Source organism: Lonchura striata, chromosome 5, assembly GCF_050655825.1.
Source record: "Lonchura striata isolate lonStrDom1 chromosome 5, ASM5065582v1, whole genome shotgun sequence".
NCBI lineage: Eukaryota > Metazoa > Chordata > Aves > Passeriformes > Estrildidae > Lonchura > Lonchura striata.
The window spans coordinates 40,051,946-40,068,046 of record NC_140707.1 but is presented as its reverse complement, the minus strand read 5'-3'; the positions used below and the strand labels follow the sequence as shown (position 1 = coordinate 40,068,046).

The 16,101-nt window shown below is 45.8% G+C and overlaps 2 protein-coding genes across 3 annotated transcripts; one reads left to right on the top strand and one right to left on the bottom strand.

Moving 5' to 3' along the window:
• Positions 1 to 48: 48 nt before the first annotated feature.
• Positions 49 to 4,555, top strand: SRSF5 (serine and arginine rich splicing factor 5). 2 transcript variants are annotated; one of them, XM_021540759.4, is made up of 8 exons: positions 49 to 212; positions 627 to 768; positions 946 to 1,016; positions 1,216 to 1,311; positions 1,657 to 1,726; positions 3,022 to 3,095; positions 3,395 to 3,505; positions 3,665 to 4,555. In XM_021540759.4, exons 2-8 carry the CDS (start codon positions 643 to 645, stop codon positions 3,912 to 3,914), a joined length of 798 nt encoding a protein of 265 aa, XP_021396434.1. In that variant the 5' UTR covers positions 49 to 212; positions 627 to 642; the 3' UTR covers positions 3,915 to 4,555. The 2 variants fall into 2 exon arrangements, with proteins under 2 accessions (XP_021396434.1, XP_021396435.1); XM_021540760.4 differs by having other exon boundaries at positions 52 to 212; positions 3,668 to 4,555.
• Positions 4,556 to 5,672: 1,117 nt separating this feature from the next.
• On the bottom strand, positions 5,673 to 13,888 carry SLC10A1 (solute carrier family 10 member 1). Its single transcript, XM_021540757.4, has 6 exons — positions 12,422 to 13,888; positions 10,797 to 11,343; positions 9,882 to 10,092; positions 8,783 to 8,961; positions 7,665 to 7,861; positions 5,673 to 6,626 (listed from the first exon to the last, which is right to left on the bottom strand). Exons 2-6 carry the CDS (start codon positions 11,198 to 11,200, stop codon positions 6,460 to 6,462), a joined length of 1,158 nt encoding a protein of 385 aa, XP_021396432.3. The 5' UTR covers positions 11,201 to 11,343; positions 12,422 to 13,888; the 3' UTR covers positions 5,673 to 6,459.
• Positions 13,889 to 16,101: the final 2,213 nt, after the last annotated feature.

Here is a 16,101-nt window from a genome sequence, read left to right as displayed (position 1 = left end):
GGCGGGCGCGGCCGCGCCTCCGCCAATCGGCGCGCGGGGCGGCGCTGCCGCGCGGGGCCGCCTCCATTTCGCGGCGCAGCGCCGCTGTTGCGCAGCAGTCGGAGCCGCCCGCCGCCCGCGGAGGACGCGTCTGCCCCACCGACCCACCGCTCATCTGCCGTGCCGCACAGAGCAGCCGTCCGGCTCGGCCTGCATCGAGACACACAGCCCAGGTTCGTAAAAGCTCCAGGGGCTTCCCCGCGGAGCGGAGCGCCGGCGAAGCGGAGCGTGTGCGATGCGGGGCGCTTCTGCTGTGTGCCCGGCCGGCCCGCGGGCTCCTGGCCGGCGTTGTCGCCGCTGCGTTCCGCTCGGTGCGGCCGCGGCGGGGCCGGCGCGGCGGGCGGGTGCGGCGCGGCCGCCATTTTGTGGCAGAGCGATGGCGTTTGCTTTTCTTCTTCGGCCGGGGGGGCGGAGCTGGCCGTGAGGGCGGCGCCGGGCGGGCCGTGCTCCGGCTCCTATTGGGGCAGGGCTGAGGCGTGTCCGCCCGCCGCCTTCCCATTGGGCCGGGGCGGGGCCGCGTGGCGCAGTGCGGCAGCGGTGCGGGCGCTGCTGAGTCACCCGCGGGCCCGACGCGCCTGTCCCGGCAGGGCCGCGCACACAGCCATGAGCGGCTGCCGCGTCTTCATCGGGAGGCTGAACCCGGCCGCCAGGGAGAAGGATGTCGAGAGGTTCTTCAAGGGGTACGGCCGCATCCGCGACATCGACCTGAAGAGGGGCTTCGGCTTCGTGGTGAGTGCACCCCCTCTCCCTCGCCCACCCACTTAGTGCACACTCGCATTTGAGGTTTATGAAGCTACTCCGAAAGAAAATTAATTAACGCGCCCATCAAGGCACACCAGGTGACAAATAGGTATCTGCTCGTTCACTGGAATGTAATTGCTTGGTCATCTTGTCTTGGTTTTGCAGGAGTTTGAAGATCCGAGGGATGCAGATGATGCTGTTTATGAATTGGATGGAAAAGAACTTTGCAGTGAGAGGTGAGGTATCCTATTTCATGACTATACAAGTTTGGGGATCTAAAATAAAAGTCAACTTCAATTTGAATTGTGTAGTCAGTATTGGTCAAACTACTTTGTTTTTGTTTGGTTCATCTTATGTTTGTCCTGAGAATTACAAGTGTATACAAAAGAAGAAAAATGTAAAAACAAGTGTTACATTATGTGTTTCCTTTCACAGGGTGACCATTGAGCATGCCAGAGCACGCTCGAGGGGCAGAGGCAGAGGGAGGTACTCTGACCGGTTCAGTAGCCGCCGCCTGCGCAGTGACAGGAGGTACGTGCAGCTTTGAACCGGTACAGTTTAAAAAAAGAATGCTTCAGGCTCATCCCAGAGAATGTGACCTGCAATGAGCTATTCAAAGGTGTTGTTTGCCTTTTAAGTAGTGTGATGTGGCAGGAGGATAGTGAAGATTACAGAACTTCTCAGATATGCCTGTCATCCTTATGTTCCCTGCCCTAAGTACTAATGCTTGCCCTAGATTATTCTGGGCATTACGTAGTTCAGGTCATAATACTGAAGATGATATGCTGATTTTAGCTCTTGGTACAGCCCTTGTTAATATTAGCATGGTTATATTGTATTTACTGATAGAAGTCTGAATTGTTTGTTTCAAAACAGAAACGCCCCACCTCTAAGAACAGAAAATCGCCTCATAGTGGAAAATTTGTCTTCCCGTGTCAGCTGGCAGGTTTGTTGAAACATGATTAACTATTTTTACTTCATTTAATGGGTATGTTATGTAATGTAATTATTTTGTAAAATAATTAATTAAATTAAAACATAATTTATTAAAATGTTTTATATAATTAATATGATTTTAGTAATGTAACTTAAATATTTTGAATGAAAGCTAGTTAATGTTAATTCATAGTAATAATAAATTTGTATGTTTGAGGATATATATTTTTTTTTTTCTTGTTTTTAAAATCCATTTTAACCACATATTAAACCCTTTATTTGCCAGCCTATCTGTGTCGTTGGCCTTATGACGAGGAGTGCCTGTGGGTTATCCTAATCGTTCTGTCTTGGTCACTCTTGGTCGGGCCTGGTTGACTTTCCAGTCAGCTCCTACAATGTCACTTGGCCACCTCTAGATCTGTGTTTGCCGGTCTAGACGTAATCGATGCACTCCTTAAAGTGCCACATTGCAGCGGTCCCAGAGCGTTAACGAGATCTGATTCCTAAGTTGAGAGCTGTTCTTCCTGTAACGCTTCCGAATAACGAGGTCCTGGTCGAAAAGAGTTGAAAGATTGGAAATTAGGTGGTCGTTGGAATCCTGATCGCAGTAAAGTGGTCCTTGGTGACATCAAGCATAGAGAATGGATCCATCTATAGTCTCCTGATAGGGAGGGCAGTGCGATTAATGGCTTCCATCGACTGGGTAGTGTTCGGCAAGTGGGTGGCGAAGAGCCAGTCGGGCATATGTCATGACGGTATCTCCGGTCGCTTAATGCAGTTTGCTGCTTGGCTAGCCTAGGGAAATGTTTATAAAGGTAAAGTAAACTATATTTTTAATGACATATGGGGCACAAAATAATTGGTGTTATGTAAATGTAATTTTGTATTCATGTAAGACTTGTAATGTAAATGGAGACTGAAATAGTCCAAAAATATATGGGTAGTATTTCAAAGTCAATTAAGTAGATATAAAAATGTGCTTTTTATTTCTTTTTTCTCTCTCTTTCTTTCTCTTTGTTATTTAATCTATAAAATCATTTTAGACTAATATTTACCTTAATGTTAAGACCCTTTATTAGCATTTTGCTTAAAGCAATATGCTTTTCTCATTTATTTCGTGCCCTGATACAGATCATGATACAGATAATGCAGTTTTGATTACAAGTGTGGCAGTTGCCATGTTTGTGATTTATCTAACGACTTCTCTTTCAGTAGTCATAAATTTCTTTTGTTTGCTTTAAACTACTTTTGTATAAGCAAATGTTAATTTCACTTCTTTGGGTAACAAAAGTGGTCTTGTGTTAGGATCTCAAAGACTTCATGAGGCAAGCCGGGGAGGTAACCTTTGCAGATGCACACAGACCTAAGTTAAATGAAGGGTAAGCCTGTCAAGTGATCTCTTGAAAGCTGTAGAGTAACCTGTATATATATGTAATATCTGGGGAGGGAAGCTGGCTACTTTTAGTGTCAGCAGCTGTTTGTAGCTTAATTTAGCTATGCTTTGAAAATGCATGTGGGAAATGTTTGGGGAGGGGAAATTTTCATGCTTCAGTGATGACGAGGGATAATTACACGGAGCAGTGTATGCTTTGGGGTTTTGTTTGTTTGGTTTTTCCTTGTAATTGGTAATTACAACTTGTAATAGTGAGCTTTATATTTGGGTTTTTTTTTTCCATAGGGTGGTTGAATTTGCCTCTTACAGTGATTTAAAGAATGCTATTGAAAAGCTTTCTGGTAAAGAAATTAACGGAAGGAAAATCAAACTAATTGAAGGCAGCAAAAGGCACAGGTATGGATTTCTACTCTTTTAATAATGCTTAAACATTGACTGAGAAGCCTTGGAGTCGGTGACCGGGCAGCCGAGCTGGAGAGCTGTGGAGTGCCTGTTGGGGCCGGGGCCGTGGGTTCCGCAGCTGGCACTGACCGGCGCTCCCTGTTGGCTCCTCAGTAGGTCCCGCAGCAGATCCCGGTCACGCAGCAGGAGCTCATCCGGGTCTCGCAGCCGCTCTCGCTCCCGCAGCCGCAAGTCCTACAGCAGGTCACGGAGCAGGAGCCGCAGCAAGTCACGATCAGTTAGCAGATCTCCACTGCCAAGCAAGAGCCAGAAACGTGGTTCTTCCAGCAGATCCAAATCTCCATCATCCGTAGACCGACAGAGGTCTAGATCAAGGTCCAGATCTGTTGACAGTGGCAATTGAACTATAAATAACTTGCCCTGGGGGCCCTTTTTTAAACCATACTTGCTAAAACTTGTGGTAAGTATGTGACTTTCTGTGGGAAAGGGTTTGGATAGGGAGAGGGGAGGGAAGGGGGACTTTGTAGATGTGGACCATGGTGGGAAGGGTTATTGACTAATTGTATTAAATGTTTTTTTGATAACCCTTTTCTTGATCACATTTTTTGTGAATGTCTGAAGTGTATAGTTTGTGTATATTGGCAGAGCTCTTTATAACTAAAGCAAACAAATTTTTTTGTACTCTAAAGTCATCTGAACACTTAATTCTCAGCATATTCAACTGTGAATAGTGACTAAAAACATTAATGTCTCAGACTAATAGCTGTAGACATCTAAGAGAGCTCTATATGTGCTGTACATAAAGCTTTATTTCAGAGGGTATTTTTTTGTGCTTTTGAGACAGTGTTTCAGCTATAGGTCAGCAGGTTAAGTGCTGGTCGGTACTGGTAATAAAACTTTATTTTAATATTTTCATTTAATATGACTTGCACTACACTAAGTAAATGCCCATCTCACTGCCCTGTGGTAATAATATTCTATAAAGCACTCTTATTTCTTGATACCTAAGAATAAAATAGTTCAAATAAAGTATAAAGAAACATTTATGCTTCTGATTTGTTTCTTGGTGTTAATAAAGTGGTTAAAATGTTAAAATGTTTCTTAAAGATGGATATGTGCCAAAGTGATAACTGTTTTGGGCAGGGGTAAGAATTAGCATCCTTTTAAATGCATTGTGTGATGTCCTTGTATGTGTCTGTGTTCTGAAGTAAGAGCATGGATAATCAGGCTGTCATATTTCATAGCAAAAAGTGGAGTGGAGAGTTATTTATTTTTTAATGACTTGGGATAATAAGTGTGGACTGTTAAAGGCAGATGTAGTCAGGATACTTCATAGTGTATTTCTGCATGTTGGTATGAGAACGCTGAAGTGTAGATAAACCATTTTTGTAGGCATTAGTCCTCATTCTGGGGAAAGAAGGACTTTTAAATTGATGGGTGGGAGTAATCCAGCAGTAGTACCATCAGGTTCTGTGTTTCAGTGTTTGTACCTTCCAGTGGCAGCAGTCCTCAGCAATCCCTGTGTTTCTCAAGCCCTCACCCACTAGAGAACTTAAAAATTTAATTTTTAAAATAGTGTTTTTTCTTATAAAGTGCTTTACAAAGCTGTTACAGTAATCTGTGTAAACCTTTAAAAAGATCTTTGTAGCCTAGGCTCCGATTTGGATAGATCGTAGGAAGTGCAAGGTAGTTTCTCTAGGAGCAAGGTCTGGCCTTGTGGGAGGTTGGGTGTTTGGCCTCTGCAGCCCTGCTGCCCTTTTTCCCTGCTGCTGCAGAGTTCTTGGGTGCCAAGCAAAGGAAGGAGGAGGAGCTCTTGTACTGCATGGGTCTGTCTGTTGAGCTGTGTATTGGGCTGCCAGGCACTCCTGAGAGCAGGTGTTGAGAGCTGGTGGGCATCTGTGTCTCAGTGGGACTTGGCTTCAGCTGGAACCCAGGTGGCTGAAGACACTTGATGAAAAGGGTCACAGATTTCTTTCAGGCTAAATGTGAAGTATTATCTGCTCTATAAATAGTCATTCTAAATTCTGTTTCTAGACTATACCACTTACTTGCCGCACAAGCAGCATAAGCAAGTGTCTGCATTTTCCCTGGGGAGCTGGCTGTTCTCATGATGAGCTTCCTGTTAAACTCCCAGGCTTTGCAGTATGGAAGCTTATGTTCATTTTTGGTGTAAAAAATTACACTGTTTATTTAGTGTAGGTTCTTGGTACAAACCAGTTTATTCCTAATTAAGATGAACTACTTTGGGTTACAAGGTGTAGTCTGGACATTAGAGATGGAGATGCCAATCTTCCCTGGTGCTGTGTAGTGTGACCGTACCTAGGTGGTGTCTAGAACAGGTGTGGTGTTGAGTTCACTGACGGCTGCAAAAGAAGGCACATTTAAGATTCATCTGATATTGGAGGTACAGCTGCTGGGCCCAAACTCAGCATACAAATGCAGTTTGTGTAGCCATGATCCTGGTTTGTGTGCCCTCTGCTCTGGGTGATCAATGGTACCACACAGTACCTCCTGGAGCATGGGAGAAACCAACAGCCCATGGGCTCCTTGCCTGTGAATTCAATCTCATGGGCTTCTGCCAGTGGAGAAACTTTCACAGCTCATTCTGGGTCTGTTAGAAAAATTACATTAATCTGCAGTGATATTGTCAGGATCTGCTTCCATTATGTTCCAGCAGGGCAGTTACAGGTAAGTGAAATTAAGAAAGGGAACTGATGTAGGCGATGGTTTTCTTACAGGTAAAACTGGGACAGTCACTTGGCATGTTTTTCAGCTGTCCCAAAGGGTTGTCACAATGACTTTGAAGTCACTGAAGGTCTCCTCCTTTCTGGGCTGACAGAGCAAGGCTTAGTCTGGAGCGAGGTCTTTGGGGGAGTAAGTGTGGGCACAGATGGCTCTGTGGCTGCTGAAGTGAGTGTATAGGTAAGTTTGGTAGAACAGCTGGAGACCTATGAGCTGGCTGCAGAAGGTAGAGCTTGGAGGGTTGTGAGAGCAACTGCTTCAGAATCCGTATATAGTTTTTCTGGTTTTCCACTGTTTCTGCAATGTCTTGACATTGATTTAATTTCTTCAGCGCTAAATGTGTCCACACTTGCAGAGATAATTTTTGCCGCATCTGAAGAAAGAGAAAAATGTGAGAATACGCAATTCTGAAACCAGGTTAGGGGAAGATTGGGCCAGCCACAACTAGAATTACTGGGTTATTTAAAACAAGAGGAAGAAACTTGGGATTCCTGCCTAAAGACTGAAGCCATTTTGTTTCCAGCCATTTATGACCTGGGGGCTGGAATACATGCTTTTTGTTATAGTCTTGCCAGCCCTTGCTTGTCTATTTCCAGTATCAACTGTTTTGCTTTGAACACACACCCAAGGATCCAAATGAGTGTGTTTTCCCCCCTCATTAAGTTATCCTCCAGCATAGCTATAAGATGGGTGAAGTCATCCTGAAGCAGCTCTGTAGTAGCTACTCTGCTGCATCTGTCTCTAGGCAGTGGAGAAAAGCTAGACTGGCATCATTGGAGTCGTGGGTGAGGATCTCATTCAGCTATCTGTGCAGTCAGCTGAGCTTGGAATTAGGGAGCTGCTGGAGTTGGAGGAGAGTCTATTTCACATCTGTACCAATACTGTATATATTTTAAAATGAAGTTTCAATCTCTTAATATACTTTTCTAGTAAAAGACTTAAACGTTTTGTTCCATTGGCCATCATATTTGGCAGTTCTGTCCTTGGGGAATCACTTAGCAGCTTAAAGCAAAGCTGGGATCTGTTGCATTAAAGAATATGTAATGGTTTTGTGTAGTTTTAGCCACACACAAACACCTCTGTTCTTTCCATGTGCTCAGGGCAAGTCATTACTTCCACAGGGTCTCCACTGTAGCTTAGAGCACCAGACTGAAAAAACCTGAGCACTGATAGTTTTGGTAGTATGTAGCTGTATGAAACATCCTGCTGATGCAAGAAGTCCATGGAATTTCTAAGGTCTTCAGTTACCTCTGAATTTTTGATTCTGACTTGAATTTAATGTGCTGGCTATGTAATCCCTAGTTAAAGAGCAACTGCCTTTATAAAGCAGCAATGCATCAGTAGTTACATTGTTAGTATATATGACTTAATGTGGAAAGTATAAGAAATAAAGGAGCAAAGCTGTACTTGCCATTGGCTTTCATTTTTCTATCATGAATCCGAAAGACCAAAATGATCAGAAATGCTTCTCCAAGCTGGAACAGCAAGTAGAGTAGTGGGAAGAAGTACAGGGGGCCAATGATCTCTGGGGTGAAGGTGACCTTGAGGATAGCTGAGCAAAGCTGTACATTCTGGCAGCCAGTTTCCATGCACACTGTCCGCCTGCACCTGAAGGAGAAAAAGTTCAATAATTGCATATTTAAATTGCTTTCAAACAACTGAAACAGAGCCCTGCTCACCTTGCTGGTGCACTTTTACCTATGGCTAAAAGCTGCTCTGTCAGGAACAATACTGCAATCCCTAAAAGCTTTTGCCTCCTGCTCCATTTGTAATGGGCAGAGACAGATTGTGTTACAAATGTCAACTTTGTTCATAATGGTATCAGAGGCCTCGTCTCCGCCTCTAGACTGCAGCTTCCTGCAGGGAAGTAATCTTATGTGGTCAGAGTCCAACATATGAAGGTATAAAATACGACTAGGAGGATTCCTACCTGGTTTATGTAGGATGAGGAAAAAATGAGGAGCAGGTTTTATATGTCAGGTTTTCATTCTAAATTCCTGGGGCTGCAGCTGAGAATGCACTGACTGATCTGAGGTAGTAATTAGCTGGGGAATAATCGTGTCACGGGGTTTGAGCTCTGTTGATATTTCTCGGTTTTTTTGGGTTTGGGTTTTTTTCTGGTGCTAATAATTTTTCCCCCCAGCTTCATTACCAAGAGCAGAGGGTGATAATATATTTATTTAGCAGGTCACTAGTGACCTTAAGCTAAAACCCTTCATCTATTTGTTCAGCGAACCTGCCATGGTGATCAGGTGCCTGTGCCAAAAACACCTGCTTAGCTATTCCTCCCCTCTCATTTAAGCCAAGCAGCAGTTAATTTCCTTTCCCACTCAAGCTGTGGGAGTCACTGGCTTGGGACCAGCTTGTACTGTGTCTGGTTGTATTCCTAGATCCTATTTCAGGTGGAGTCAGTGTTCTACAGAAGTATATTACTAAAATTCATATTTTCATCATTCCTCTGCAAAGCAGAGCTGCCAAACCTCTCTGTTCCTGATGAGAGAGAGGGGAGGGACGTGTGGAAGAACATACCGGTCATCAAGCTTGAAGGCTGCAGAGACAGCGTAGCCCAGCAGGAATCCAGTAAGGGGCATTAAGGCAGAAGTTCCCAGGAGAGATGGTGAGAAGACAACCATGATACAGCTTCCCATATTGGCCACAGACAGAACAATTATTGCAGCAGATGACAGTAGAAGCATAACCATCCCTGCCTAAAAAGTGATTGACAAGAGAGAAATCCCCAGTTAAGTTTTCCTCAGCTGTTAGAAACAGCTGTACCCAGTTCTCTCTCCATCATGTGAAGTACACAGAGGGCGTAAGTGCCTTTCACAGACAAAAATATTATCAGTAATCAATAAGAGACCATTCTCAGCTAGTACCGAAAGAAACCTTAAATTAACCAAATATCTTTCTAGTCTGTATGCAAAATGAGGGCTCTTGCTGCACAAGCTGCTTGTTTCTCAGGCATTGCTACTTGTCTCTGTCCAGGTCCCTTTGTGGCTAGGAAACCACTTTACTCACAGGTAGAGCCTAGCAGAGTTCTTGAGTTAGACAATGGTGCATCTGGTTGTCTGGATTTCTGTTTTGCTGTCTAAATGCCTGATGTATAAAGGAGGCAGGGACATGATTCCAGGCAGAAGTGGGCACTTGGTGATACATTGGCTTCTGTTGGATAGGAATCTCAATGACTTAAGCAGCAATTTTGTGATTCAATTTTTGCCTGCTAGACCTCTGAGAGTACCGGGGTGATTTTAATTTGGTTTGGGATGGTTATTGTTGTTTGGTTGTTTTTTATCTGAGTTCTGCTTTGGTATCATCAGTAGTTTGGGGCAGTGCCTATGAGGTTCATTAGTGCTGATGTAACAAAAAATTTCCAAAGTTAAGACTGAAGCAAAAGGAGAGCAATATAGGAAGTTGGCTACAAAATGTCTGCCTGGAAAAGACGGAGGACTTTTCCTTGGGCAAATATTTTAACCATTAAAGTGGTGAAATGGATGTCTTGATCTCTAGCCTTGACCTTTTCATTGATTTGTGGCATGTCTTAGAGAAAGTTAATATGTCTGTGATTCTATTTTTGAAAACTTCCTCAAGGCTCTTGATTGAAAGGCAACTAGCACAGGATACTTCTTACCTTGGTGATAAGGCCAGTGTACTGTGGTTTCTTCTCATTCAAGATGATGCCGATGGCACAGGGGATTAGCATCAGCACCAGGGAGGTGATAATTCCTTTGTAAGGTACCTTGCCCTGCAAATCATCCTCATATAGTCCTCCCGAGTAAAGGTAGAGAAGCAGTGGCATTAATCCAATGGCCAGGACCATGGAGCATGCAGTCATTACAACACTGAGATGAAGAAAGGACCCCTCAGTAGAAGAACAACACTTTTAAAAAATGGAGTATGCAAATCTGATTAGTTGCCTGGACATATGATTTTAGTAGAAGACTTTACCTTTTCCCCAGCTTGTCACCAAGATCTCCCCAACATCACTGTGAGACTGTAGAAGGATGTGATATGAATGAGAAGGGAAAAGATGACTCAAGGTTCATACATGCTGGGAAAGGGTACATACATACCCATGACAAGGGTACAGTTCACATTTCAGAAATTCACAACAGAGAAAAAGCAATACTTTTTATTTTCCTGCTGGATCTTGTTTTATCACTAGGGTTTGTTGGAGAGTGGTGTTCTGATAGTTCAGCATTTCTTACTGATGCAACCTCTTCAGGCAGCATGAGCAGTTTACACAGAACTGCATGTATAGACACAGCATATATATATATGCTCTATGTACTGCTACGTGGAGAGGAAAACATGTTCCTGCACCCATGTCATCAACAGCAGCGTGCCAATGGTTCAAAGAAAGGTAGAAAGTGACACTGTAAAACAGGGACAAATCAACTTATTGAGCAATTTAAAAATGTTTTTGATTTAGTATTTCAGTCCTTGTCTAGCTTCTTGGGGCCTCCTAATGTTGATAAATTAGTTTCTGAACCAGCCATATAACTAGACTGGCCTGGACAATGAACAGGTACGTAGCTTTCCTTACCTGAGGTTCCCGTCCCCTCTCAGTGCCAGGCTAAAGATGTTGGAGAGGTTTCCCCCTGGGCAGCAGCCACAGATGAGGATGGCCAGGGATTCTGAGGTGTCCAGCTGGAAGAGCTTGCCCAGTATGAATGCTGTTAAGGGCATGATGCTGTACTGAACCAACACGGCTATTGCCACACCTTTAGGTCTCCTGAGGTGAGTTGTGATCTTGGCTATCTCTATTGTACATCCCAGAGACACCATGATGACCAGGAGGACCACAATAAGGATTATGTTTAGGGCTGTGTCTATAGCCTGCTGGCCAGATGCAAAGGGTGGTGCCAGACTGGTCAGGGAGGTGCTGCTCTGTCTGCAGCGTGGGCTCCAAAGTTCTGGGCTATCAAAAGCACCCTTGGTCTTGTTCATCCTGCTGAGGGGTTAGGAGGTCTCTTCTTCTGTAAGTGGCTGGGAAGGTGAGGGAAGGATTGATTCAAAAGTCCAAATAACATTAAATTAATGCAAGCAAAACATTAGGTCTTTTTCAGGACACCGCTCTTAGCCTTCAGCACCTGTTGAAACAGAAATCTGCGTTTAGAACAATCAGCTGTGAACCCCATTCATTTTGGAAATATCATGTGCTGTTTGTGTATCTTCTGCTCTGGTCCTCCACTTCTTCCAGCATCCACCCTCATAATGAGACAGCTGGTGAGAGCAAGAGGGAGACAGCTCAAGGTGGATAGAGAAGACAGGTAAAGATGGGCACTTCCTACAAAGGAAAATGAACCAGAGCTCCTCTCATTCACAAGATAATGCTGAGGCCAGTACTTGAAAACATGATGTATCCAGGATACTTTTGTTTTTAATGAGATTATAAAATACTTATTCTTCTGGCCATAAATAAAGATTTTGATAGTGAGGTCTAGGAAGATATTACTATGTGGATGAGTAATTTCTCTAGTAAATTCTTAGGGGCCTTCCTTTCTCTTTTCCTGATGTGTTAAGTCTGACACTGTCTATAAATTTTTGGTTGTGTATAGGAATTAATTCTCCAAGCCTTACAAACACTGAAAATATTATTTCCTCCTTGATGCCGAGGGAAGGTTCTGCATGGTAGGTACCTCAACTGACCTCTGCAGAGCAAGGCTGGGCTCCATGGGCAGCACTGCTGCATTCAGGACCTGGGGTGCTCTGCATTGTGATCCAGCCAGGGCTGCAGACATCACACAAACTCTCCAAGCAAAGCCAAGCAGGCAGCTGTTCCCCAGCCCAGACTGGTACCTGCCCTGTGCTTTCAGTACAAGGCTGCACGGCATGACACACTCAGTGCTCTGGTGTGCAGGGAAGCAGGGCCTGGCAGCTGGTGCTGGGGCAGGAAGAGGGACTGGAAGGGTGGTTAGTCCTCCAGCTTGTGCAAGAGTGACTGCTGCTCATCCTGCCACTGCTCCCTGTCCCTGGCTGTAATGGGGGATGTGCTTCCCTACACCTGCCATGCCCTCAGGTGTCGTACTTCCTGATCCCTCAGCAGGTTTTGCCTTCATTTAAGGCATTTATTGCCTTCAGATTGACCTGAGCCATCCCCTAGGGCAAGGAAGGGACTCTAGAAACAGAGCTGAGCATGTTAAACTAGAGCAAAATGGATGCAGTTACCTCAGTGCTGGTGGATGCAGCTGTAGGAAGCTTTGGCTGATCATCCACTGCTCCGTCCTTTCCTGGCTGGCCTTGGGGAGCGGTCGTACTCTTCAGTCCTCCTGCTTCAAGAAAATCCCCCTTGGTAAAATCCCATCCTCTGCTTGCAGGACATAAAGCCTGGGTCTAAAAGAGCCTCACAGAGAGGGAAGTTGCTGTTCTTTGGTAGTTGTACTAACAGGACTGGGGAAGGGATTTTAACCAGGAGATTTGCTGCACTGTGGCTGAGCTCTAATTCCTTTGCTGAAGGCTATTATGATGCTGCAGTAGCATGTCCATTGCTTCTATTCATCTGGGAGCTCAGCAGGCTCAGCCTCCGCAGCCCTATTGCTCTGGAAACATTGATGGAGGCAGGCAGGAATGTCAGAGCTGTTCTTTGTGTTCCTCCCCACTTGCTCTTGCTTTGGTTGGGAACTTTGTTTTCCAGGCTGGCAGCCAGGCTGGAAAAGCACCAACAACAGCTCAGGAGGCCAGCACAGGCATTCCCCATCGGGTGGGAAGGAGCAGTGCCTGTGGCTCTCATTGGCTCTGCACATCCATGCCCATGGCTTCTCCTACACCTTTGTGAGCACCACGCTGCCGTTCTTGGGGACAAGGGGCCTGCAGGGCTCTTCCTGCCTTGAGCCCCCTGTGTCACTGTGGTGGCACAGCAGTGCCTCAGCTCGTTGCTGAGCTCTGGCTGAGCGGGTGAGGCTAGGAGGCCTGCAGCACTGTGGGCATTTTGATTTTCTGGAGGCATCTGCAAGACTACCAGGCACAAGCAAAGGCTGCCCAAGTAGCACATGGGCAAGATCCATAAAAATGAAGATAAAGTGCAGCAGCAAAGCCTACAGTAATTCTTTATCACTCTCTTCAGGATTTTTTCCCCTGTGCATCTCCAGCCTTCCTAAAGAAATGCTTGTTTTTCACCGTGTTTGCCTTTCAGCTGTGTGCTGAATTTTATAAGAAATGGAGAGTCAAGCCAAGCAATAAAGTGCTTATAAAATGCTGCTGCCTCAGCAGCACCTCATCTTCCCCTAAACTCAGTGTAGCTCAGGTTTTTAAAATGGCAATGTTCTAACACTCTCACCCTTTGCAGGACTGTAGAAGAATGTTTCAATGACTCTAATAATTAAAAAATGCCTGCTAGTTGTTCATTGTACAAGCATGTCCCCAGTAGTTAATGGAGGCAATGGCACAGGACCCAAGGAAGAGACTGGCTGAAGAAAGCAGAATAAATCGGGATCATTATTTCACCCTGCTTCATGCTTGGACATTTAGTTATTTGATGTGGGCACCAGAGCTGGGAGTTTGCATTTAAGTGTGGCCAAAGAGCTGTATCTCAGCTGCAAAGCCGCTGCTCCCTGCGGCAGGACCCGGGCGGTGGCACGGCCGAGGATGCTTGGAGGAAGGAGCGTGCCCGCACTGCGAGGGCAGCGGCGCCCAAGTACCGCCTTGCTCAGGGGATGCTTTCGCCTTGCAGAAGCCGGCTGTTTAACCCCTGGGCAAAGCGTGCCTTTTCCGTACTTCGGCCTCTCCCTGGAAGGGCTCAGCTCCGGGAAGGTGAGCTCGCAGCCGCTCTGACAGCGCTGTCCGCGGCTCCCGTGGAGCCGGGGCTGCTGCCGCAGCGCTGGAAGCCCGGCCGGGAACCGCCCGGCTGCGCCGCTGGAGGGCAGCGGCCGCATGCCCGGCGAGCGCTGCTGCCGCGGAGCGCACCGCCCAAACTCCGCCCAAACACCGCCCAAACACCGCCCAAACACCGCCCAAATACCGCCCAAACTCCGCCCAAACACCGCCCAAACTCCGCTCAAACACCGCCCAAACTCCGCTCAAACACCGCCCAAACTCCGCCCAAACTCCGCCCAAACACACCGCCCAAACACCGCCCAAACACCGCCCCAAACACCGCCCAAACACCGCCCAAACACCGCCCAAACACCGCCCAAACCCACCACCCAAAGGCTGCCCGGGTTGCCTTACGGAGTGAGATACTCTGACTTCACAGGTACCGTCTAACGCAGCAGGCATCAAGCAATGCTTAGCAAGCCGGAGACATTGAAGAAATTATTTTTAAAAAGAACAAGAAAATGTATGCGACTTTGCAGACTTCCTGTAGGAGCTCAAAATGAGCTGTGGTTGGTTTTTTTTTGTTTGTTTGTTTGTTTGTTTGTTTGTTTTTTTTTTTTTTAAGGAGTTAGTGCTTCATGCTTTCATAATGCAGCTTCACAAATTCATCTGATAAATACAAAATGGCTTGTGTGCCCCTTTCAGTGGTGAGAGGCTGAAGTCCAATTTCTTAGTTTGCAGCTGGGATCATCATCTCTCCTGTGTTTTCACAGAATTTAACATAACCTGGGCTCAGGCCAGTGGCTGCCCAAAGGTCCTGCTTCAGCAGATGTGCCCGGCAGGAGCAGCAGTGCTTGATTTATGTCAGATTTCACACTGTTGGCCCACAATACAAGACATGTCTTGGACCTCTGGTGCCCACATTTAGGTAAGATTTGTGAAAACAGTGAGAACTGTACTGTTATGTGCTTGGCTAAACAATTTGCTCATTTCTGTGTGATTTTCTGGCACTTTGCCCACCACAGACCTCACATGCAGGCACTATGGTGGAGTGGGAACGGAACAAGGAGAGCTTCTGCAGAGACACCTGTGACTTAAGACTTGTTCCAGCCGTGGCTGAGAGCTTCGTCCTGGCTGGAGACCCAGGGTGGACTCGGCAATGTCAGCCAGAGCATGCCTCAGTTGGCCAGCAGTGAAAAAGAAGCTTGCTCTGATGCCTCTTCTCTGTCAGCTTATTTTAAATTTGAGTTTGCTGGGCAGGTAGGCATTGTTTATACCTTGAGCAGTGTAGGAAGATGAACTCTGTAGAAAGAAATGCTGCTCCTGAGAGTGTGAGGTGCTTCAGTCATTTAGACCAATATTTCTATCATATCAGTACACTGAATCTTCCTCTGAATTTCTAGAGCCAGGCTTTCCACCAGCACTGGAAAACACCTAAGGGCCTTGATGGGTGGGTAGGGTTCTACCCCATCCCTCCAGTGGTGATACTACCCTAAGGGATTTTAAGTTACTTCAGATAGAGAGCTCTGGAGAAGAGTTATGTCCATGGTAGGCAAGGCTTGGTTGCCGTGGATTTCTGGATGCTGTGATAGATTTTCTGTTTCCCTGAGGAACCTGTAGCAGTGGCCAGTGTGATGATACATGGCAAAGGCTGTTTTCCCCTGGTGGGAAGCAAGCTGCAGGTCTGGGCAGAAACCCGTCTGCTGACAGATTGAGGGGAGCACTGGGGGGACCCCATATTTCCAGATACAAAGGGTTTCTATGCTTTTCTGACCTCTGCCTGCAGGAAGAGTGTCAGTGTGGTGTTGAAGCAGGTTCACCGCAAGGGCAGATTTTTTATTAAAAACTCCACAGAAGGAACTCTGTTCGTGTCTGTGATGCTTATTTTTCTATGTAGGAAGAGATTTTTAATTGACTATTGTAGTTATTTATTTACTATGCAATTAGTGGGTCTAGTTAATCTTGAATGTTTAATTTCTTTAGGGACCAGATGTCAAAGGCAGCTTCAGAAAAATTGGACAACTTAAGTTTTCTTTCAACTTTGCTAAAATTATATTAGCAGGACATTTCCCTAAACCTGTCTCCAATCTGTATAG

Bases quoted from the DNA above. Each gene is read 5' to 3' on its own strand.
- SRSF5 (XM_021540759.4), top strand. From the start codon at position 643: ATGAGCGGCTGCCGCGTCTTCATCGGGAGGCTGAACCCGGCCGCCAGG. The intron at 3,096-3,394 runs GTAAGCCTGTCA...TTTTTTCCATAG, and splicing joins AGACCTAAGTTAAATGAAGG to GGTGGTTGAATTTGCCTCTT. The intron at 3,506-3,664 runs GTATGGATTTCT...TTGGCTCCTCAG, and splicing joins GAAGGCAGCAAAAGGCACAG to TAGGTCCCGCAGCAGATCCC.
- SLC10A1 (XM_021540757.4), bottom strand. From the start codon at position 11,200: ATGAACAAGACCAAGGGTGCTTTTGATAGCCCAGAACTTTGGAGCCCA. The intron at 10,093-10,796 runs GTAAGGAAAGCT...TCTTCATCTCAG, and splicing joins AGAGGGGACGGGAACCTCAG to TGTTGTAATGACTGCATGCT. The intron at 8,962-9,881 runs GTAAGAAGTATC...ATCACTTTTTAG, and splicing joins ACACTGGCCTTATCACCAAG to GCAGGGATGGTTATGCTTCT.